General features: G+C 41.4%; 1 protein-coding gene across 1 annotated transcript in view; it reads right to left on the reverse strand.

Annotated features, from left to right (window-relative positions):
- The window catches only part of ANKRD55 (ankyrin repeat domain 55), a 65,275-nt gene extending 43,507 nt beyond the window's left edge, over window positions 1-21,768 (reverse strand). Inside the window, exons 1-4 of the mRNA XM_026649228.1 lie at window positions 21,729-21,768; window positions 3,692-3,865; window positions 2,737-2,859; window positions 849-979 (exon numbers count right to left, since the gene is read on the reverse strand). Of these exons, the coding sequence (XP_026505013.1) occupies window positions 849-979; window positions 2,737-2,859; window positions 3,692-3,865; window positions 21,729-21,768 (468 nt within the window). The remainder of the gene's footprint in view (window positions 1-848; window positions 980-2,736; window positions 2,860-3,691; window positions 3,866-21,728) is intronic.
- Window positions 21,769-25,733: the final 3,965 nt, after the last annotated feature.

A 25,733-nucleotide genomic window follows, 5' to 3' on the forward strand; every position in this document is an offset into this window, starting at 1 on the left:
CTCTAGGCAGACATCACACCCAGATTCTCACTAGGTCTCATACTACATACAGCATAGAAACCACCACTCACAAATTTAAATCACATGTAGCACACTCACATAAGGCTCATGGATCTGAAATTTCCCAATGCATCCAAGTCTTACTCTCGTTGTCTCTTTAACGCTAACCACAGGAGTATATTACAATGATTCACTCTCCCTACCTCAGGCACCTGATTAAATTGCAAAGGATCATGAGCCTAATCCTTAGGACATCCATGGGGGTTTTAGCCCATGTAAATTTTGTGGCACTGGTCACGCTGTAACTTAATTAACCTTTTGGGGTGGGAAAGCAAATTGTCATCCTATCTTATGCCTCCTGTTTAGCCTTAGAGACCGTAAGGATAAGAAGTTCAGCTAAAACGGGGGAAACTGTGAAGCCATGAGGCCAGCCTGAGTGACGGGAATGTTTTCCAGTCATTTATTTTTTTCAACAGATGTTGTTTTCAAGAATAGATATTTCCTTTGCCAGATATTTTCAAAAAATCCTGTGATTAGTAACATGCTGTGTTTTCCCTTTCTCTTTTCCTGAAGGGGGGAAAAAAACAGCATGTTACTAATCACAGGATTTTTTGAAAATATCTGGCAAAGGAAATATCTATTCTTGAAAACAACACGCATATTTAATATGTTTGAACCGATTGCCCATTCTGATACTTTAGACACATTTTCTAGCTGAAAATGTCTCAGTGAAGCACTGTTCTTTGCACAGCTCTCTAAGACCACACAAGTCTTATTCTCAAAATTAGTCTATTACTTCACCCTCTTGCCCTCCCAAAGTGCTCTGTAACAGACAGAAGTCTTGGTACCATATATGTTGCAAGAGATAAACTGGTGCGTCCACAGGCATCTTGAGTATTAATATTTGCTCCCATCTTCAACAGCAATTTCACTGTATCAACTTGGCGTCCCGAAACAGCATGCATCAAGGGGGTACAACCTTGGGGGGGAAATAGATACTAATTAATTAAATAGATTTCGCAATCTAAGCCTAATGTACTAGTTAGGATTTGAATCACGCAGTGTCTCATCCAGTTAGATAGTGCAAGCAGGTTAGCTTTTGCATATACAGGCAGGCTTCCTTCTTTCCTGCCTGGGACCAGTATTTCTCCCCCCGCAGTTCAGTACTTTTTCTTCTAGTACTTTCAAGTGTTGTATCATCATGCCTGGATCTCACTCTCCCTACAATACTTCTCCCTTTTATATCTTCTTCCAACTTGCTGGAAAGCTCTTTTGCTGTGACCTGGGTCAAACATTTCCCATTGTATAGGGCTATCTCTGAGAGGTTTCTATTGTACACAGTTCCTGGGGTAATCCTGGTGCTTGTGTGTATTTCCACAATAAGCCATCAACATTATTTTGCCTTTTTATTGCTATACCTGAAAGGCTGCTTGTGGGTGTTCTCAACCTCACAACATGTTTCAGTAACACATACATAGCCAAACTTCATAACTTCACATACAATGATAGCATATACAATCCAATGATATATTAATGTCTCACAGATCAAGACTTTTAGAATACCACCTCACAAGGCATACTTTGAGTAAAACAGATCATAATTATATGACAATGGTGAATATGGGGGTGCCAGGGTGTCACACAGCTTATCTCAGTTACATCAGTGTGTGAATCCATTTCAACCGAGTTACTCTGGAGTTGAAATGTAATGATTAGTCTACTGCAGGCAGTTAGACATCCTGACTTTATTCTTCTGCTTTAGGAGCTGGAAGATCAAAAGGCTCTCATCTTGACTTTACTGAGATCCAGGGAACGATCTGAAGATAATACAAGGATCCCAATTTCTGAATCTAGATTTTACAACCAGTTTTCTGAAACAGATAGATATCTGCAGGGGTTTGTGTTTTTTTTAAATGATTGGGAACCCTGCAATTTTCATGCTAATCCTGGGAAAATGCCACTGTGGTAAAAACTAGACTCTTGATTGAACACAAAATACTTCAAGGGACAAGCTTTCAAAGTTCTCTGGTTCAGATTCACTTGGAAAATACATGCCTGTAAAGACAACCAAGTAACTCAGATGGCACTATGTCAGGCATGGCACGAGAACCTGAATAGAAAAAAGTATGCAGCTTCAAGCATAAAACAGGTAACTAATTATACATGCAATTGCTCTTTTGGCAAGAAACTGCATATGTTACCATTTTATTAATTGTCTGTTTGTACCTATGCCCATATTCAGCAAGCACAAATAACTGCTGGTGTCCACTTTTTAAAATTTGGCCAAATGAGTCTTTAAGATGTCCACAAATATATATAATTTGGATTTGACTAGAATAAATGATTTCTCCATCCTCCGCTGAAATTTCAGCAACTTTCCAGTATTTCTCTTCCTATGACAAACAATATAAATTCATGGCAGAGGACTTTGTCTCTCATGTCCACTGTCTGATACACAGGATATTTTTATTTATAGGTAAATAAATAAACTTGTAAGGAGGAAGAACAATATTATTTTATGGCCATCCAGGGACATCCAAAATGCATATTCCCAATGGATATCCCAAAGAAAATACCAATTTCCCATTCTACTGCTCATAAAGGGGAAAACTAGATATAATTCTACTTACGATGTTTCACTAATTTTTAAAGTCAATATTAAAAATGGAAAAAAGATGATAGCTCAATCACATATTGTATTGATTAACCCATTGGGAACAATCTAAACAGTTTTACCCTCGCTGTCACAGCATTCTAATATTGAAGGATCTTCACGAATCACTGCAGTCAGTGTGTTGACGTCACCATTAGCAGCTGCTTGGTAAACCACAGTCAGGTCAATTTCTTCTGCCGAATCACCTAGAGACAGACACATTTAAGTAATTATGTGGGGAAACTCTACAAATGATGAATGGTGAAAATAATCCCATTTATTTTCATGAGGCTAGGTTGACCACATAACTCATGAGAGGTCCAACCAAAAACAGATCCAACCAATATGATGTTGCATTTGGTCATCTAAATCATGTTCTTCAGTATCAACAGCCTCCTACGAGTTCTCAGACAGAGTCACTGAGAAGTATGCACAAGCAATTTCCTGACGGGGCTAGGTTTCTGACTCAACTCATGAAAGCCATATTAATTGCACAGAATCAAGTCTGGAGTGAGAAACACTAAGTTGTAAAAAAAGAAACCCATCAATTAAGTTATGACAAATTTCTCAAAAGATTAGCAGCCACGTATGTATGTATGAATGATATAATGTATGTTAAGGATACAGGTATTTTCAGTTTCTTTATTACCTCACCACAAAACATGAAGTGGAGACTATGCTCTTGTTTCCTCTGAAGTATTCTGATCCTCCTCCAGGAAATATAAATGTTTGCAATTTCGACGTTGGTTTTAAAGGCAAATAGTGTTTAAAACAAGGAAGCATAAACTGGCTGGTGAAGATCAATGAGAATTGTATAATCCTCATTTTCTCTTTGCATTCTATAGTGCCAGGTGGTACAAAAATGCTGATTTAAAACTGAAGTAACATATTCCGACAGGTGATCCTGATGATAGTTTGCAAACTGACATGGACATTGGTCCAATTTAAAATAAGCTTCCCTGAGGGGTGAAGGTGGGGTGGCTGGTGAAGAAAGCATTGGAGCCATCTCTGCCAGAATGCCATCAGTGCAGAGTTCACCTGTGCGGGGACTATGACACTGGTCATCTCCAGCTGCTTTAAGGCCACTTTGTACCATGGCCATGCAGAGTGGTCTTAGTTTGCTGGAGAATCCAGTCAAGTACCGTACAGGGATGTGAGACTTAGCTGTTTGTAAAGCACCTCTGTTACAACATTCTGCACTATTTAACTGCACTTAAAAATGAAAGAATAAAAAGTATGGATTAACATATCTTCCCTGCACAATCTAATACTGAAGAATGAAATCCTGTTTGCTCCAAAACTTTACTTTGCAGATTACCACAGGTGATGTAAAGTTACACTGGAAGCTAGCCACAAGCAGGGCTTTGCACCTAATATTTTCAAATAATCAGACCATTTGTCTGTTATATCTGTGACAAGATGGTCAATATAGTATGGTGGGTCCTGCACTTTTCTTGGTGGTGAGGGGGCTAAAATACCACACCTTACCCCTGCTCTTGGGGCACCAAGGGCCCCACTAGTGGCCCAGGAAGGTGGTAAAGCGGGGAAGCGGTCTGGGTTTGTTCCTCACTCTGAGTCCCAGCCCCTCTCAACCCTTGCAGGTTCTTACCCCTTGGGTAGGGGTGCCTTCAGTCCTTAAACGCTGGAGCAGGGTCTCCCTTGCTCCAGTTTTCTGTTCCTCCAAGTCCCACAGCACATCTCCAAGCTCCAGTCCTCTTTCCTTCCCCCTGACTGCCTGAAGCAGGGGGTTTTATTAGGTTTCTAACAGGGCCTTAATTGATTACAGGTGCTCCAATTAACCTGTAGCAACCCTCCCTAGCCTACAGGGAACCACGCCTTAATTAACCTAGGGTTTATATACTTCCCTTCTACCACTTCCCACTGCTCCCTGGCTCACCTGTATCACATATCATAAGTACCCAGCTGTAGTCTGCAAACAAAAAATTTTGCTTCCAGGGTTCTCTTGATTGTGCTCCATGTGTCATTTTATTCTAGCAGCTGGGTTTTTAATTCTGTTTCAGAAAGGCCGGTAAATAGAGTCTACCCTTACCAGAGTGAATGGTTGGTCATTACTTTGCCTATGCCTGCATTTGGATTTCATGCAACCATAAGTCCTGCTTACATATTACTGCCATGCATAGATTAGAGTCCTAAAAGGGTTGTGTGCCTAGCAAGGAAAAAGTAAAAAGCAAAAAAACAATCATGGATTGACTAGAGAAATTACTTAATTTAGCCAAGTGCAATCCTTCAGAAAAAAATACTTTTAAAATTAATCATCAACATCAACTCATAGAGAAGGCAAACAAAAAGGCCTCTATGGTTACTCAGGGATAACAGCTTGGTCAGAGGAAAAGACCAGGAGTCTCATTTCAGAGGAGGTTACACTAGTTTCATGAACAGTTACAGAAGACCAAGTGCAAAGCAGTTGCTTATTAGCAATAGTTGAGTTCTGCTTCAATTACAACGAACTTCACCAGTCAAAACATTTTGAAAATGCAGGTGAAAGTCTCTTTTCATCTAATTTACTCCTTCATTTCTGGGAATCTTATTTGTTTTCATGTTGGGATTCTTTTGGAATTTATCTATAATTTCACTGGTGGCCCTTATTCCAAAAGGCAGCTTTGTCTCATTAGACAGAGGTTGCAGTCTCTGTGACATCTATTACTGAACTATGAGCACACTCTTCTGTACCAGTGATGAGGAAAAATAATGTCCAAGTAAATTTCAATAACAATGAAAACAAAGTAAAAAAATTCATGTTTTTAATACAGTATTATATAAGCTTAAAACTAAAAAGACTCCTAATTCATCATACCATGATGAGATTTTCAAGTGTGTTATAATCCAAAAGTGTAGCGACATAGTTGAAAGTCACTGAATCTGTGACATTCTCACTCCACTCCCAGAAATAGTTAAAAAAATTCAGCTATCTGTATAAGAGAAAAAGTAAATGATCGATAGGCATAGTCAGTCCCTCTCTCTCTCTCTCTCACACACACACACACACACACATACATTCATTTTGGTGAGAATGTGGCCTGTTATCTGAATAAATAAAAATTATGATTAACTCCCATATTATACGTTACATTTTCAAGGTTAGGCGTGGGTGTCTAACATGGCATATTAGTATGTGCCTTATTTATGTACACAAACAAGTTATTTTCATGCCCACATAGCCAGTAGGTGCCTATCTGTCCATGTGCATGTGCAAATACCTTATTTGTGTATTCACACTGAATATTTGCAAATGAGTTGAAGGGTACATGTACGATTGCTTGGTCCTAACTTTGAAAATCCCACCCAATATCTTCCCTCAGCCACCTGCCAAATCTACACTGCATGAGATGGCACAAACACCAGTTGGAGCCTGAAGTTGTGAAGAGTATTCCCAGTTTACATACGTTGCATATATGTTGCTTATAGGGCAAATTACTAGAATACTTCCAAGGTGTGAACATGTAACTCGTTTCATCAGCAAAAACAACACCATTTAAGTAACATGCCAACGAGTCAATTTTAAGTCTTTTTTTAAGGAAAGAAGTAGTTTAAGAGCAAAATTGCTTCATGATAAAGCTAAATTAAAAAGCTAAATAAGTGAGTTCCTCACTGAAAGTTATTTCACTTAACACTGACATGAATTCATCTGAGCCTCCTGTCATTTTGGTAACTTCTTTTCTTCTCCCATTATCTCTGGTATTCAGCCTGTACGCATAAGAGAGGGAGAATGAGAACAGACTGGCTAGACTATATAGTGCATGTGATATTGCCTGATTTGAGGGCTGTAAAACAGCCATTGTTTTTTCTTGAACTCAGACTCAGACTTTAAGGCGACAAGGAACCATCATGAGCCTGACCTCCTAAACATTGCACAGATCTTCACCTACCCACTCCTGTAATAGACCTATAACCTCTGGCTGTGTTACTGAAGTCCTTCGATATTGAGTTAAAGACTTAAAGTTACATAAAATCCACCATTACCCTAGTTCAAACCAGCAAGTGCTTGTGCCCCACGCTGCAGAGGAAGGGAAAAAAAACAGGGTCTCTGCCATTCTGACCTGGGGAAAATTCCTTCTCGACCCCAAATATGGTGATCAGTTGCACCATGAGCACATCAGCTAGATCCACCAACCAGACACCTGGGAAAGAATTCTCTGTAGTAATTCAGAGCCCTCCCCATCTTCAGACATTGGAGGTATTTGCTAATAGTTGTGGAGGGACAATATGCCATTGTAGGCAACCTCATCATACCATCGCCTCCAGAAACTTATCAAGCTCAGTCTGAAAACAAGTTAGGTTTTTTGCCCCCACTACTCCCCTTGGACAGCTCCAGAAGGTTCCAGAAGGTCCCCTTGGAAGGTTCCAGAACTTCTCTCTTCTGATAGTTACAATCCTTTTTCTAATTTCAAGCCTAAATTTATTAATGGCCAATTTATATTCATTTGTTCTTGTGTCAACATTGGCCCTTAACTTAAAAAATTCCTCTCCTTTCTCCCCAGTGTTTATCCCATTGATGAATTTATACATCCTCTCAGTCTTCGTTTGGTTAGGCTAAATATGCCAAGAACCATAAATCGCCTCTCATAAGGTAGATTCTCCATTCCTTTGATCAGCCTAGTAGCCCTTCTCTGCACCTGTCCCTGTTTGAATTCATCTTTCTTAAACATAGGAGACCAGAATTGCACACAGTATTCCAGATGAGATTTCACCAGTGCCTCATATAAGGATAATAATACTTCTATATCTCTACTGGAAGTACCTTGCCAGATGCATCCTAGTATTGCATTAGTCTTTTTCACAGTCGCATCACATTGGCAGCTCATAGTCATCCTGTCATTGACCAATACACCCAGGTCTTTCTCCTCTTCAGTCGCTTCCAACTTATACATCCTCAGTTTATAGCAGAAATTCTTGTTGTTAGTTCCTTGTACCTGCAGGGATCAGGTGTCACTGGCCCTGTGGCAGCCTCTTTGGCCCTACTCCTATGGACCTGCTCTCTCATTCACCAGCTGGGAGTGCTGGAGCTGTCCCCAGGCAAGAGCCATTCAGCAGCACGATGGCCTCCCCAATTGCTAGGGGCTTGCCCTCCTCCTCACAGTACTAACCGGGGGTGTCTTTTCTCCCCCGCCAGGTCCTCAGCCTTCCCTGCACCTTGTGCCTGCAGGGTTCAGGTGTCAGTCACCCAGTGGCCATGCAGGGAGCCCTCTGCAGCTCCGTTGTCATGGCCCTGCTCACTCGTTCATCAGCTAGGAGTATGGGCAAGAAAAGTTCAGAAGGGGATGATCTCCCTGATAGCTGGGAGCTTGTCCTCCTCCTTGCAGTCCTGACAGAGATCTTTGGTCTGCTGGGCCAGGACTGTAGCCTCCCCTCACCCTGTGCCTGGGTATCTTGGGCCCCTTGGCCATGCAGGGAGCCCCCTGCAGCCCTGCCCTAACCCTAACTCCAGCCCTATCCTCCTTAATTTCTAGCACCTGTAAAAATAAAGATAGTTAAAAACTGAAACCAAATCTATATTGATCGTCAAAATTGAAAAAAAAACAAACAAAAAAACAAAAAAAACCCCAACCCCAAACCCAACCTCCCCCAAATTCTGCCAACCCTACTTATAATGTAATAAATGTTGCTAGGTTACACTTTACGTCTTCACAGTACAGCACCCCTCAAAGCCTCACAACACCTCTGTGAAGTAGATAATTATTATTATTTGTATTTTACAGAAGGGGGCACTAAGGCAAAGGGGGCCGGGATATTTATGCTTAGAAAGGATTTCAGGATGGGTCCAGAGAAACCAGGTTGTTTGCCCAAGCCCACAGATGGCATTGGTTCCAATGCTAATGAAAAATAAGCATGTCCTCCACTGACCATGAGTAATTCTTACAGACAAATTATATCTTTGTGCATTTCAGAGGTTTCACTGGGTGCCTATTAAAGAGCCACATGGGGTATATTTCCTAGTAGTTAGAGTTTCTTTCACTTCAACTAATCTGCTTTTGAAAGTGTACTAGATCTAATTATTATTACCCAAACTTCTGACATATCTAAGTAATCTTTCATGCGGCACAGTGAATGGCAATTTCATTTTGCATGTTAGCAAAATTGCTGGGAAATGAAGATGAGCATTTATGAAGCTCTAGCATTAAGATGTTAAATTGGACTCTGAATGTATTTTCAATTTTAATCTCCTTCTTCAGCGCTCCGTAGCATCAACATGTCTCAGGCCGTTTCAGAATTTCCTTTGCAGTCCCCTATCATTTATTGACACAATGATTAAGGATGTTTCTGTATTTTCTTTATGATCTCATACTGAGTTTTTAAATAAACTTTAAAAGAGTGTAAGCCTGAGAGTGAACTGCTTTTACAATACCAAAAAAGTGCATGTGAACATGTCTTTCTGAACCTGCTCTCCAACACAGTTAAAATATTAAATAAAAATATTATATACAGTCCAAACTCATCCCCTTAATGCAGTCTATTTTTATTACCATAGAAGTTAATAATAAGATAAAGTTCAGCTCAAACTTTCTCTCTCCTTCTAGGGTTCCTCCATTCAACCTGTGTAGCTCCCACCCTAGAGCTTCTATGTCTAGAAAGCCCTCCCCACCTTCCCTTATATCTGGTAGGGTAAGGAGCCATCTTTCTCAGTAAGTCAACAGAACTCTCCTACCCTTTCTCCACAGGCTCACACCTGCTATTATGGTGTGATGTTTTAGGTAAATGCTGCTGGCCTATTACAGTCTGGTCTTTAAGGTGTGTCTACACTACAGCTGGAAACAAGCCTTCCAGACTAGGTAGACAGACTCATGCTAGCAGGGCTTGAGCTAGCATGCTAAAAATAGCAGTGTGGACATTGAGGTTTGGGCTCTCAAGCCCACCTGACCCCTTAGGCTTCAGAGCCTGAGCTCCAGCCCGAGTCACAATGTCCACACTGCTATTTTTGATGCACTAGCTCAAGCCAAGCCAGTGTAAGTCTCTCTATCTGGGCTCGGAGGCTTGCTCCCAACAGCAACGTAGACATACCCCTGGCACAACAAAGTAGCCGCTTCAGTTATGCAATAGATCTCAGGCCTGATGCTCAGTTACACTACCAGAGTGACATAAGCTGACCAGCTACCTTAAGGCCCATTAGTGTAACTGAGGGTCAGGCCCTTAGTTCTTTAGAGTGAAGTTTGACAGGCCACTGGACTACGATGTGAGCAAAGGAAGGTAACAGAAAAGTGATGTTTAAGTAATGTGAATGGGAGGAGTTGACCAATGGAAAGGGAATCTAAGTTAAGGGTGGCACGGCCTTATGCACAGAATTTTCTGTGCTAACATAATTACATTTGAAAATTGTTTGTCGGCTAAAAAAGTCCAAGCAGCTTTAAAGAAGCCTGTTCAAACCATTTACTAATATACAAACAAACAATTATTATTATTTCCTGGATGGATACATGATAAAACGTCTTTAAAATATTTTAAAATTATTTGACATACAAATACAATCCGTGATCTTATGTGGTCTCGGCTCCGTTCCCATTAGCTCCACATTATAATTTCCCATCCAGCATAATTCCGCACACATGACCTTCTCTCCTTAGGAAACAATCATCATTCTTACTTTTAAAACTTGGCTACCATGGAGACTGAATCAACCCTCACCCTGAGAAAAGTTAGTCTGTCACACTCAGGGTTAGTGCTTATAGTCTTGGTAGATTTAGACAGCTGACATGAAATCTGCCTCCAAAAATACAGACCCTCCCATTCCATTACTGTTAAACTGCAACTGAAGCCCAGGCTGTTTTTCTTTCAGTTAGTCTCTTAAATTGCACATTTTAAACAACTTATAAATAAAAATTGATAATTTTACTTTAAAATCCAGTTAGTAGTGGAAGAGGAATGTTCTGGGGTTGGTAAGTAGATATTGAGCCTTTGATCTGTAGGTCACAGCTTTCAAGATAGCTGGGATCAGAAGTGACTAAGAGCCATTACTGTTTGATGGATGCTCAGCAGCCTACCAGTATGTGAAATAATGGCAGTGGTTTCAGTTCAGTGTCCAATAATAGACAGATTTCCACATTACGCAAACCACTATCACAACTGGTAATCTTGGCAGAGAGGCCAAGACTTGATTGTTTCATGGAGATTAGTTCTAATCTCTTACTCCAAGAGGAGTATCCGTTGCATTAGGTTTGAGGCAAATTGGCAGGGCAGAGAGGTGACGCTTATGTTACTGGTACCCCTGCTGTATCTATTCTGCAGCTAGTTGGGGAATTCCATCTTGAGTGCTGTCAGTGGGAGTCTTTCACAGTTATAAATGGTTGGAAACTTTATGGGGGTGGCAAGGGGAAGAAATTGATGGAACAAAGGAGCAGGATCAATTTTTTTTGTGAGGATAACTAATGAAATTGGGGTATTTGTAGCCTGGGTGCTCACCTGGGATTTTAAAATTGCATACACTTTGCATATGCAAGTTTTATGCAAAAATCCTCAAGCTTTATACAATGTAGGCAGGCCTACTCTTGGCAGAGACATGGAGTGATCCATCTAGAAAAGGAAGCCAAATTCTCTAGTCCTTGAGTATGTGAGGCACTTACTCTGCCACAGAGCAATAAAATGAAAGCAATAGAACATTAATATTTAAGTTACAGCAGGTGGCTCTTAGATGCACTTTCCCACATAAGAAAAACAAAAACAAACCTTCCTATCCACAATAACCTAACCTTGCCATCCCACTCCCCATAGCAACATCATAGCAACCTCCTTCCCACCCCAGGAGAGCCAGAGAAATATTCAGTGACACTCTCTCCCCTTTTTCCCTCTCCAAAAAATATTGACTCTACTGCTGTCAGTGGCATAGGGCTCTTCATAAGATTTACATAGCCCAAAGCTAGTAAATCCTAGCACAAGGCATGGGGATAGGTGGGGAATCCTTAACCAATAACAGGAATGATTAAATGAGCATATTATGTATTCCTAACTGCATCGAAGCCATAATATATCATTTGACACACATTTTAATGAATGCTAATTCCATTGATTTGATTTCAGAAACTTTTGCATCACAGACAAGTTGAACTATAAATGCTCTCTTTGCTAAGCTCACCTAATTTCTTTTTGCAGACATGTCAGCAGGGCCAGCTCCAGGGTTTTGGCCGCCCCAAGCAGCCAAACAACAACAACAAAAATGCAGGTCCTCTGCATTCAAGTGTCTTTACCTAACTTAATTTGCTTTCTCACTATTCTGTTAAAAACACCAATAAATGCCACATTTGTTTCATCTAAGCTGACTGTTAGGCTGTTTTATCTGGGAAATTACTGTCTGGCACTGCTGAATGGAAGCTGTCACTCATCTTCTGGGAAGCACAAAAGGTACGTATGGGTCAAGTGGTAGGAGAAGCCTGTAGTGTGGCTATACATAGCACTGCCACAGAAAGATCTGCAGGTACCATTGTGGGCAAAGAGCCAAATGATGTATGGCTACAGGATGCTGTCATAATTACAAATCTGTGTTTAGTTTAAAAAAAAAAACACTTCTAGTGTATCTTTAATGTTCAGGAAAAAGGAATGTTAAAACTTGACATTTCTGTTCAGCATTTCTGAAATATGTAGTAGTGTTCCACAAGGATATAATTTCTTTCAAGACATTAAATACTAGCAGTTTGTTCTAAAAGGAGGTATATAAAATACATACAATATGATCTTAATGTAGTGTTTTACAAGGAATGTGTTATGTGCATGTGATCTTTTTGTTAGACTAGACTTTAGTTGTTAACATCCACAAAGAATTGCTGGAGCTAAATGTATATGATCTTACTGACAACAAGACATTTATACATTATTAATTACAGTATTATTATTAGCGATTGTAAAACAGGAAAGTTGAAAATCCAGGTGTTACATGTTCAATGTTGTGAAGAATTATGTATTTTTATTATTTGCTTTCCCCACCATCAATAAGATGCTGCTTGGTCTCCTCATAAAGACAACCAGTGTCTGGCAGATAGTGAAGTATGTCATATCAGGCTCACTTCACAGCAATTCAACATGAACAACAGTGCTTAGCAACAAGCGTCCATCTCCCCCAGCCCTTTGATGCTTGAAGTAATGGGACATACTTTCCTTTCTGGCAGTACTGTGATAACCTGTTTCATGAATATTAGTATTCTCTTTGGCCCTCCAGCAACAGCTAATTAATACTCAAGTAACAGCATGTAGTGTATGAATACAGAATTCGGAAATTACTTAATTCTCTTATTTTATGGATTTGATTATTTAAAACATCCTTATGTTATTCAGACCTGTGAGTTAGCAACATAAGAAAGAACAACTTATTAATGTAGAGACCAATTGTATGGATTCAGAAAAAATTGGACTTTGTCTCGATACATTTGGATAAAGAATGCTAAGATAGGTCAAATAATACCTCTCTGCTTTTCCCCTCCCTCTTCCTACCCCTTCTCCCCCAGTTCCCTTCTCTGCTTATTTTTTTTTTTTTTGGTATTATTGTTACCACCACCCTAACATGTTATGTCTGTGTAACATTTTCCAATTTTATATTGACTGGTCTCACAACTTTGACAAGTTGCATAATTTTATTGATATCATGTGAAATGTGGGGCATTTGGTAACATATACAAGTTGTGGGCCTTTTTGTTATTTTTGTATTTTTTATTGTTTGTTTCTTTATGAAAATAAATAAAAACACACCCCAACAAAACCATCACTGGTTGTGCCAGAGTAGGGACATGACAATTTCAATCCAGAAAGATAAAATTCTTGTTGCAGAGTCCTGAAACTACATGTTGTTCTTTGGGATTGTCATTTTGAAAGTGAATTATACCTAGAAGACAGGAGTGCAATATTTGATTCTGTGCTCCATTAGAGAACCCCCCAAAGTCCTGAACCTAAACATGATGTTTATTCACCGTCACATTGTTCATGCAGTTTCTGTGTTCAGTCTTTTCCCCTCCTCTCCCAAGTCTCTGTTTTTCTTATTTAGACTAGAAGCTCTTTGAGACTGGTGCTCACTTGCTTGTACTGTACCTACAGCAATGGGACTCTGATCTTGGTTGGTTAATGGTGCTGCCATAATACAAATAAATTATAATAAGCATTACTATCTGAGGGAAAGACAGCAGGATTTTCATAGCCCAAATTTTTTGTTCTTAAACCTGTAGTTACATGCAACAATATGTCATTCTGAGACAATCTAACAGAGTGTACTGTTAATGGAGTATCAGGTTCTTTTTGGTTGACGGCCCCACTGGCCCATTACCAGGTAGTGCCCCCTCCATCCCACATGGATAACCCAGAGATCATCTTAGGAGCTGCAGGAGCTTAAACAACACTTAACCTAATGGTTCACAGACTTTTAATAGGACACTTTCCCTCCTATGCTTGGTAAATAAACTGGAAATGTCAATCTGTCTATTTCAGTGTTATCCCTGCCTCCCCCTCCATTTCCTTCCCTCCTTCTCCCCGCCCCCCATGTGTTTTATCTTCTCTCCTCTTCATGCTCTTCGACTAGCTTAGTACCCATCCACCCTGGGAGCACCCCCAACAGGGGGGTAGAATCATAGAATATTAGGGTTGGAAGAGACCTCAAAGCAGGACCAACACCAACTAAATCATCCCAGATACCAGGTGAACCATAGTGACCAGAAAGAGGCGGTAGCATACTTTGCAGAGGACATGGAATGAAGAACAGGAAGTGTGTGAGAGAGAAGTATTTGTCAGCAGGAACCTGGATACAGCAGTTGAGTATCTAGTTCAAAAAAGAACTAGATAAGTTCATGGAAGATAGGTCCATCAATGGCTATTAGCCAGGATGGGCAGGGATGGTGTCCCTAGCCTTTGTTTGCCAGAAGCTGGGAATGGGTGACAGAGGATGGATCACTTGATGATTACCTGTTCTGTTCATTCCCTCTGAGGCACCTGGCACTGGCCACTGTCGGAAGACAGGATACTAGACTAGATGGACCTTTTTGGTCTGATCAGTATGGCCATTCTTATGTTTGCTGTAGATCAAGCAGTAGGTCCTGATAGCTGTCCAGAGGTAGAACTGGACCATGAGAAGCAGTCATGAAAGGCTGACTGATACAGCCATGAACCAGCATAGAACAAGGTTGAGAACAGAAGAGCAGATAACAGAGTAGGCTGCTGTGCAACCCCATCGTGGAGCTGGGAGAGGGCTAGGAGAGCTACAGTTGTGACAGGAGAGCTGGGTTCTGGGCAAAGGCAGCCCAGCCCATGGGCACTAGGGGGCATAGTAAACTCAAACAAACAAACTTCCCAAGTTGTGAGGAACCCAGGCCCCAGTGGCTATGGAAAGAATCACTTGAGTATCTACTGTTCTTGCCTTCAAAACTGTAGCTTACTGGATATGCCATTAAGGGCTTGTCTACACTTAAAATGCTACAGTGGCACAATGACTGAAGCTGCGCTGCTGTAGTGCTTTAGTGTAGATGCTACCTATGCTGATGTGAGGGGTTCTCCCGTCGGCGTAGGTAACCCACCTCCCTGACAGGCAGTAGCTAGGTCAACAGAAGAATTCTTCCATCAAATCCCTGTGTAGACAGCACTGGGTTAAGTCGGCTTAACGATGCTGCTCCGGGGTGTGGATTTTTCACACTCCCGAGCAATGTAGTTAAACTGACCAAATTTTCTAGCGCAGACTGGGCCTACATCTGTGAAAGGGTGTGGTGTCCCACAATGACATGCTGCAGGGAGGGAAGGGTGCCATTACACTAGCATTAGCATAGCTCCCTGGTGTTAATGGAAGTGTATTTAATCCCTAAACAATGGGCTGTGTGTTCAAGGCAAGTTGCATGGGCCCTCGTATAATGGATGTTTACATAATCCTAGTAGGTTGCGACTCCATGGGTAACCACTTGTGTTAGAATTCAGCTTTGGATACTGCCACTGGCTGGTTTCTTGACACTTAGAGTACCTAGGTGTGTTATCGATGTGTTCATAGAATATTAGGGCTGGAAGAGACCTCAGGAGGTCATCTAGTCCAATCCCCTGCTCAAAGCAGGGCCAACACCAACTAAATCATCCCAGCCAGGGCTTTGTCGAGCCGGGCCTTAAAAACCTCTAATGATGGAGATTCTACCACCTCCCTAGGTAACCCATTCCAGTGCTTCACCACCCTCCTAGTGAAATTGTGTTTCCTAATATCCAACCTAGACCTCCCCCATGACAGTGTTGGGGTAGCCTCTGAGACTTCGTTCACTCGGTTCCCAAGAACTCAGCTCAACTCCAAACTCATCACTGAGATTTCTTTATTGGCATACAATCAAACTACATTTGAACTGATCAGGCTCAAGTGTAGGAGGTGCATATAGGGTGTACCAGACATCCAAAGCTACACAGCAAACCTCTTCCTTTATATACATTTATACATTACATTGCCTCAAATGTTTTGGGACTGGCTTGGTTATTTTGTAGGACCCAATCCCTGTACCATATGCTCTGTGTCGCTACACCCCATATTCGTCATATAAATATTGTTATGATATAAATATAGCATAAGTAAAATATGTTTTATGCAAGATGGGTCATGTAAGGTATCATTGGAAAGGTTATATTTTACTGAATATGATTATCCTATTTGTATACATGTATCATTTCTGTATCTGAAGTTAGGAATATTGACTATGTAACAATTACAACTGTGGTTACACCTGGGAAACACCCACCAGACAGTATGGAATCAGCCTGGATGAGCCATTAGGAAAGACAATAGGTCTATGAAGATGCTGATCTCTCATCTTCATGGAGTTCCTTCCTGTGGTCATTACAAATAAACTTTGTCTCATAGTTGCTTTAACACTGTAAGGTCATGTGATAATGTCACCTAGTACGGAGTACCACCTTGGACACTGCTGGTATTTTTCCACTGGAAACAAAGAATTCCCACTTTATGTAAATCCTATTGAAGGCTGGGAAGTGAGTCAATCAAGGCTTTTCTCCATTGCCTCCCCGTCCAAGAAGGAAAACTGCTGAAAGCACCTGAAGAAACAAAGGAACTAAGCTAGGGAAAGGTAAGGGCTGAGTCCAGGCTGAGACAGGAGTCTAGCCTGTGAAGAGAAATAACTGGAACTCTAAGCTGCAGAAACTCTGCAACCTGCCTAAAACAACATTTAGGGTGAGAAATTACTATTTGTAACCTGTTTCTATAGTAAATTAAGCTTAGGTTGTGTGTTTGTTTTATGTCAGTAGTCTGTTTTGTTCTGTTTGTTATCCTTTATAATCACTTAAAATTTACCTTTTGTAGTTAATAAGCTTGTTTTTGTTTACTCCAAAACCCAGTTTGTGCAATTTATATCTGGGGGATGGGGGGACAAGATGCTGTGCATATCTTCCTCCACATTGAGGGAGGGGTCAATTTTTATGAGCTTGCGCGGTACAGATCTCTCTATACAGTGTAAGACAATATTATTTTGGGTTTACTCCCCAAAGGAGGTGTGCACGTGAGTGCTGGGTAAATCCCCGAGATGAATCCTCCCACACAGAGCTGATTTCAGTCTGTGTCTGCAGCTGGGTGTGGCCTTACTTGAGCGTGTGCTAGAGAAGGCTCGAGGGCCTGGCTCAGCAAGGACAGGGGGAGGAAGCCCAGGCTGGTTGAACGGGTGGGCTCAGTGGTACCCCAGCACATCAGGTGGCACCCCGGACGGGGGGGGGTCCAACCTGTCACATGCACGCCTTACTCTTTATCTCATTTTACATTCCAGGCTTGTCTTATTCATTGTTAATGGTGTCCAAGGTGTTCCCCTTATTTTAGCTAGTACCAACATTCTGTTTCCAGCCTGCTGATTTATTTACCTCCCTAATCATCTCCCTCAAGAAATGAGGCCCCACCCATGTCCAATTACTCATGTCAAGCCAGGCTTACATTCCACTGCTTTTCTTTTTTTTATATTAGCATTCGTTTCATTTACATTATATTCCTGTCTTTCTGGGCTTTCTTTTTTAAGTTCACTACCCAGCGACACGTTCCCAAGACTGGTAGCTGTAATCATTTGAACCACCATTGATACCAGGCTCAAAATACAAACCAGGCGGTGCTAGCTCACCTCCTCCAGTATAGTTCTCCAGGGTGTAATCCCACATTATAAACTTGCTCTGCCTTTAAAGCAGCCTTCTGTAATTTGCTTTCATTATAATATAAAAAACTGGTACAAAATGTAAAAAAATCTTTCCATTTATTACCACAGGAGATTTGGGTGTGAAATAGAATATAGGCCAATTAAAATAGCATTCCCTGGGTCTATACCAGAAGTGGCCCTCTTTAGGCACCACATAAAACTTATCACCAGCATAAGCAGTTTTTTACTTTACCAACCTCTCAGCATCTCAACCGTACTGTGAAATTTGGAGACTGTTCCCCCAGAGTGAATCCACATGCCAGCAACTCTGTTTGTAAGACATTACACCTGCACATGCAAGTGTCCTCCAGGTGCAAACAGCAGTACAAGCCTGGCACTTTCCAGACCTTGCATTGTCTTACAACAGTATTTGAGGAGGGAAAACAAATTTCTTCCACATTGTTACAGTGATTTCACATTTAACTTCATAGTATTAGGCCCTCATTAATTTTCTTACCCTGCACCAACTTGTGTCACCTCTTGTGCCAAATTTTTAGCTTTTCTGTTGGGATAAAAGAGCGCATGTTTTCTTGCTCCCATAGCATTTAAGGCTGCTTTTACTTTGTATAGCACAGTGGTTCTCAACCTGTTTATCACTGTGGGCCGCAGGCTGAGAACCACTGCATGCCCCCCCCCTCCCACCCCTCCACAATCCCTGCGGGGCTAAAGCAGAGCCCCGGGCACTGGGTCGGGCAGTCGAGACCCAGACCCCCGCGTGGGACTGGGCAGCTGAACCCTGTGCCCTGCAGCAGGGCCAGACGCCAGACTCCCACGTGGAGCTGGGCATCCGGAATGCAGGACACCCCTCCCCTGTGCGGGGCCGGACCCGGACCCTGCAGCGTGGGGCCAGACAGCTGGAGCCCGGGACCTCGCTGTGCAGGCCAAGGGGCCAGCAGCCAGACCCTGGGACCCCGAGGCGTGGGGCTGGACAGACTGGACCTGGACCCTGCAGCGCAGGGCTGGGTGGCTGTACCATGGGACCGCCCCCACGTGGGGCCTGGTGGCCAGGCCGGGTAACTGGCAGCTGGAGCCTGACCCTGGAGCTGATTGCCCAGCCTGGGCCCCCTGTGTTCAGTTTTATACCCTCAGTCCATGTGCTTGGAAAACACAAGTCCAGGCATGTCTGGGTGGGCATTGCTGAGTCTCCAGGCAAGGTTAAGCAATTCCTCTGGTGTGGCCTCATGCAGGTGAGTCATTGCATTGTAGCTCCCTTGCTGGGCAATGGTTGTTGATGGGCTGATTGACACCCCAACCGGGTGTTGGTTACTTTCCTTGCTATTGCCTCCAGGGAGCTAAAATGTGGCTGATTCCTCAACTTACAGCATGTTTTAGTGACAACCATACAACACAATTCTCATAACTTCATATACATATATGGATAGAGAAATGACTTTCAGCAGATCATAACCTTTTCCTTACAAGGCATGCTTTAGATGTAAGATCACAATCAAGGAGTCATGGCACCAGTATGTTGGGGTAGCCTCTGAGACCTTTTCCACTCAGGAGTCTGTTGGGGTGAATTCTGAAAACTTATGCACTCAGTAGCCTCCCAGACCTAGTCACCGAGGTTTCTTTATTAGCATACAATCAAACTACACTTGAGTTAATCAGGCTAAGTGTAGGGGGAAGTACAGGGCATACCAATCCTCCAAAGTTACAAAACAAACTTCTTCCACACTTCCACATTACACTGCATTTACTATACCTTGCATTACACGTTTTGGGACTGGCTTGGTTACTTTGTAGGAACCAATCCCTGTACAGCGTGCTCTGTCCATGCACAATTTACTCTTTACCTCATTTATATTCCAGGCTTATTTTATCCATTGTTATCTTGTCCATTGTAAATGATGTTCCCTCTTATCTTAGCTACTACAGATATTCTGTGTCCAGCCTCCTGAGCTCTCAAAACTAGGTGACTGGGCAACAAAATGGCAGATGAAATTTAGTGTTGATAAATGCAAAGTAATGCACATTGGAAAACATAATCCCAACTATACTATAAAATGATGGGATCTAAATTAGCTGTTACCACTCAAGAAAGAGATCTTGGCGTCATTGTGGATAGTTCTCTGAAAACAGCCACTGAATGTGCAGCGGCAGTCAAAAAAGCAAACAGAATGTTGGGAATCATCAAGAAAGCGATAGATGATCAGACAGAAAATATCATATTGCCTCTATATAAATCCATGGTACTTGAATACTGCATGCAGATGTGGTCACCCCATCTCAAAAAAAGATATATTGGAATTGGAAAAGGTTCAGAAAAGGGCAACAAAAATTATTAGGGGTATGGAACGGCTGCCGTATGAGGAGAGATTAATAAGACTGGGATTTTTCAGCTTGGAAAAGAGACGACTAAGGGGGGAATATGATCGAGGTCTATAAAATTGTGACTGGTGTGGAGAAAGTAAATAAGGAATTGCTATTTACTCATTCTCATAACACAAGAACTAGGGGTCATCAAATGAAATTAATAGGCAGCAGGTTTAAAACAAACAAAAGGAAGTATTTCTTAACACAACGCACAGTCAACCTGTTGAACTGTTTGCCAGAGGATGTTGTGAAGGCCAAGACTATAACAGAGTTCAAAAAAAGAACTAGATAAATTCATGGAGGATAGGTCTATCAATGGCTATTAGCCATGATGGGTAGGGATGGTGTCCTTACCCTCAGTTTGCCAGAAGCTGGGAATGAGCGACAGGGAAAGGATCACTCGATGATTTCCTGTTCATTCCCTCTGGGGCACCTGGTATTGGCCACTGTCGGAATACAAGATACTCAGCTAGATTGACCTTTGGTCTGACCGAGTATGGCCGTTCTTATGCTCTAATCCTATAGAACACTTTAAGAGAAAAACTCAAATCAAAATGGATCCAGAAAATGACCGTGACAAAACTGGGTTTTGCACAGTCACTGATTCCCATTGCAACTTGATGCATATGTATCTGATTTATATCAATTTATTCACAAATACCAGAATGGGATGCTGATGTGTTAAAGAGACTAAACAAGCAGTATTCTTGGTGTACCACTTGCATTTTGAAGAATTTTGATGTTAGCCTTTTCACATACGCAGCAAGCCACAACCTTTTGTTTTAGGGCCAACTCTGCTTTATCAGCATGTACACCTTGCAGGTGCATACTGGTGACTGGGAAGATTGTACATAAGTCATTTTGGGGCTTTGTAAATGGACAGAGATTTGATGTAACAGTTTAAACAATGAAAATTTTCTGCTTTGTGAATAAAGGGGAATATAGAGAATATAGAATTTTAGTGAATTAAGCAAGAAAGGATGTAAATTATATTAGATACATCATAGCCCCCACCCCAACAAATAACATTCAAATAATCTAACTACAAAATAGATAACTAAGATCCATCTATATTTCCATAGCAACCTATTCCTGTAGAAAATGTATCATTGCGTTAGGGCTTATTTTAGATATCTTATGTTAAGACACCGTAATATTTGTGCAGTACATCTAAAGATTTCCTGAAGATAAATCACTTGTCAGTGTGTATTTCTTTTACTATATACGGCTTATAATTCAAAAATTCATTAATTTAATTAGGAAAATGGGCACTTAGTTTTGTACAAGTCAAATACATTAAACTAGAACCAGTTAAAAATGTGGTAACAACTGTTGTATATACAAATCTCATAGCTGACCTTAAAAAAAAATGCTGTCATTCTTCCTGATGAATTCATTGCTTTATTTTTAAAGCAATACTAGTAGGCAGAAATATCTGTCCTTAACACTGATGGAAGAAGGTCCCTTTTGTACAGACACAGTGAAGCAACATATGATAAACATATAAGAAATTCACATTAGACCAGACCTCCACCATAAAATATGAGGCATTGATTTACCAGCCAAAACCATACAATTTCAACAGGCATGCTGGGACCAATTGCTTTTGAAATTAGTAGCAAGTGACTTACCTTTGTGCTGATCAAAGACCGATGAGGTACTAAAATCCATTGTGGTCTATCTCATTATTTACTGTTAGACCAGGCAAATACCATCTCCGTGGTTTCCAGGGAAGAATCCCATATATTATAGTAAACAATATATGCAATGATAGCTGTCACCAATCTTCTTGTTTGATAATTAAATTTGCTTTACGGCTGCAGATTGTTGTCAAGGCAAAGACATTGTCACTCACATAATGAGAATGGTATATTCTGTTAGTTAAGGACCCTGTTAAAAAGACGTCTCCAGAAATGATCTAATTGAGCTTTTAGGTCTTGAAAAAACACTAGCTTAAGAGGGCAAGCTGTCTATGATCAGGCCTGAGAAAGACACTGCAGATCACCCAGCATCAGCAACAAGAATGCTGGCTTTAAACAAACAGAAATCTCAATGAGTGAATGAGGATTCACTATGGCAAACAGAGCATGTGCAAAACTGCCAATGCAATTTGGATGCTGGATGTACTCACTTTAGAAGCCAAACGGCATATGCTGTGTTCACAGACAATGCTGTCTTAATTGACTATTATATAAATATTGTAGTAGGCATACATTTTGTAGTTTATTAATTAATCAGCCACCCACCTATTTAACTGAGTGAGTTTTGAATAGCATGAAGAACGTAAATAAAAGGGAGTGACGTTTATTGCTGTATTTAATAGATAAGGTTTAAAAGTTCAATATAACTGTTCTCAGTAACTACAGTCAGTTGCAATAGAAATCCTTTTTAATGTAAACATGTTTGGTTTGTTTTAGGCAGTGTTTTAATGAGATATTCCAATGCAACTTGTAATATACACATTTTATATTTACTCTCCTAGTCCTATGTCCAAGCCAAAGGAGAGGGAGTCCAGTTGTAGGCCTGTTAGTCTGACATCAATTCTGGGCAAGATAATGGAGAGGCTGATATGGGACTTGATTAATAAAGAATTTAAATGAGGCTAATATAATTAGTACTAATACACAAGGACTATGGAAAGTAGACCCCATCAAACTAACTTGATACTTTCTTTGAAGAGATTACAATGTAAACATGTTGATATAATATATTTAGACTTCTGTAAGATATTTGACTTGATACTACACATTTTGATTAAAAAAAACCTAGATATAAAATTAACATGGCACATATTAAATAGATTAAAATCTGGAAAGGTCTCAAAATGTAATTGTAAACATGGAATCATCATTGAACAGTGTTTCTAGTGGAATCCCACTGGGATTTGTTCTTGGTCTTACATTATTTAACCTTTTTATTAATGACTTGGAAGAAAACACAAAATCATCACTGACAAAAATTGGGGGATTGGTAAATAATGAAGAGGACAAGTCACTCATACAGAGTGTTCTGGATGACGCGGTAAAATGGCCACAAACAAACTATGCATTTTAATATGGCTAAATATAAAGGTATATATTTAGGTACAAAGAATGTAGGCCCTACTTACAGGATGGAGGACTATTCTGGGAAGCAGTGACTTAAAAGGTTTGGAGGTTGTGGGGGATGAACATGAGCTCCTAGTGTGATTCTTTGGTCAAAAGGGCTAATGTGATCTTGGGAGGCATAAACAAGGGGAATCTCAAGTAGGAGTAGAGAGGTTATTTTACCTCTATTTGGCACAGGTGCAACCACTGCTGGAATACTGTGTTCAGTTCTGGTGTCCACAATTCAAGAAGGATATTAATAAATTTGAGAGGGTTCAGAGAAGAGCCCTGAGCATGTGTAAAGGATTAGAAAACAAGCCTATTACTAAAAGGTTTAAGGAGCTCAATCTATTTAGCTTAACAAAGAGAAGGGGTGACTTGATTATAGTCTATAAATATCTCCATGGGGAACAAATATTTAATAAATATTCTCTAGAAGAGAAAGGTATAACATGCTCAAATGGCTGGAAGTTGAAGCTAGACAATTCAGACTGGAAATAAGGCATATATTTTTTAAAAGAGTGTTGTGGGTCATACATGCCCCGTCCATTTTTGGGATGGGGCATGGGGTCATTAGAGGCCAGTGGACAAGTCTGCGCAACCCCTCTTGTCTCAGAGTGATGTGTCCTAACAGCCAAAGTCACTCTATCTGCCCTCTCTATCAGGGCTGTGCGGCCTAGCAGCCAGGTGGGCGGCAGCCAGGATAGGGGGTGCCAAGCCAGGGCCCTGTCGGTGGTGGGGTTGCCCGCCAGCAGCTCGGTGGGGATCCAGCCAAAATACAACGAGCTGGTTTCCAACCACCTCCCTGCAAAGCCTCCCTGGGTTACTTCCTATCCACTTCTCTGCAGCTTGTGGTCTCGTGGTCCCCTTGGGCTCTCCTCCCTCTGTGGCATCTGGAGCCTGGACGTCCTGGGTCGCTGCAATCTGGCTGGCCTCTGCGTCGTGGAGTGTGAGCGATCCTTCAGCAGGAGTCTATAGCACACCTCCTTCCTCTCTGGTGGTCAGCCCCAAATGAACTGGGCGACTCCCTTTTATACCTGGCCTCCAGCCAGAGCATACCCAGCAGGGTCGAAGGGGTGGAGCCTCCTTGGCCTAAAGAGAGGAATTAACCCCTGCAGTCCCAGTGTGTTCCCCGTCACACAGTGAGGCTATGGCTACATGGCGCTTTACAGCACTGCAACTTTCTAGCTCAGGGATGTGAAAAAACACCTCCCTGAGCGCAGCAAGTTACAGCGCTGTAAAGCTCCAGTGTAAACAGTGCCCCAGTGCTGTAAGCTAATCTCCTCGGGGAGGTGGAGTACCTGCAGCGCTGGGAGAACTCTCTCCTGGCGCTGCAACCACACTCGCACTTCAAAGCGCTGCCGCGGGAGCGCTCCCGCAGCAGCGCTTTGGAGTTTCGAGTGTAGCCATGCCCTAAGGGTAATTGGAATAGCTTACCCAGGGTCATGGGGAATCTGCCATCACTGACAATATTTAAACCAAGAGTGGATGTTTTTTCTAAACGATATGCCCTAGGAATTATTTTGAGAAAGTTCTAAGGCCTGTGTTATATATTTTTCTGCAGGACCTGTGCCTGGCTGCCTCCTTCAGTGTGCAGGTTGGTCTCTGTGCAATGTATGAGACAAAAGCCCTTCAGATCATTGCATTACACTGGTCAATGTCTAGTGGCAATTACCATTGTGTAAGTATGATCAAATGGATTTACTTTGAATTTACTTTGGCCTCATGAGAACACAATTGGGCCAGCAAAGGACAGAGTTGTGGATGATGCAGGAACCTGCTCAGTGAACAGCAAGGGCAAAAATAAGTTCACTGAGCACCGTCTAACCTGTACAATGAATGAGTTAGGGGTCCTACTCAATTAAAAAGCTGAGCAGTGCTGACACAGGGGATGGGGAAAAGCTGTCAGAAAGCCAAATCTAGTTCCCTGATTCTCCATCAACCCCGTTCTGGTATGTCTCAGAGCAGAGGTGGAAAAAGGGTTTTTGTTTTTGCCGGTGGGTGCTTTTGAAGAGGTGTGTATATTTGAGAGGGATACTCTGCCAGTTGGGGGGGGGGGAGGCTATTTTCAGCATATTTATACACTTCTTTCATATTCTAGTTATTAAATGTCTATCATTGATATCTTTACTATTTTAATGATTAAATTGTTATGAACTACATAATTACATTATCATGAATTACAGTATATTAAAATCATTGCAATCACCTACAAGGTGTCTTCACTAACATCCCAGTTTAAAGACATTATGTCTCACTGTAGCTTTCTGGATGATACTGTCAGCAATCTTATTTACATCCAGTTCCCTGGTATTATCTTGATGCATGTTAAGGACAGCTACATGATTCAGTTGCGTCTGTCCCATCAATGACTGGAGATAATTTTTACTTCTTCTGAAGTTGGAGGATGAGTTCAGGATGATATGGGCACAATGAGAAGGATTCTTATAAATTTGCAGTATCTTGGAAGCATCGTGCTTCCAGAGTACTGAAAGTGACTCCAAGATCTCTTTCTTGACGGGTAACAGCTAATTTAGGCCCCATCATTTT

This window comes from Terrapene carolina, unplaced genomic scaffold (assembly GCF_002925995.2).
Source record: "Terrapene carolina triunguis isolate 2854851 unplaced genomic scaffold, T_m_triunguis-2.0 Scaffold69, whole genome shotgun sequence".
In the NCBI taxonomy this organism is placed as follows: Eukaryota; Metazoa; Chordata; order Testudines; family Emydidae; genus Terrapene; species Terrapene triunguis.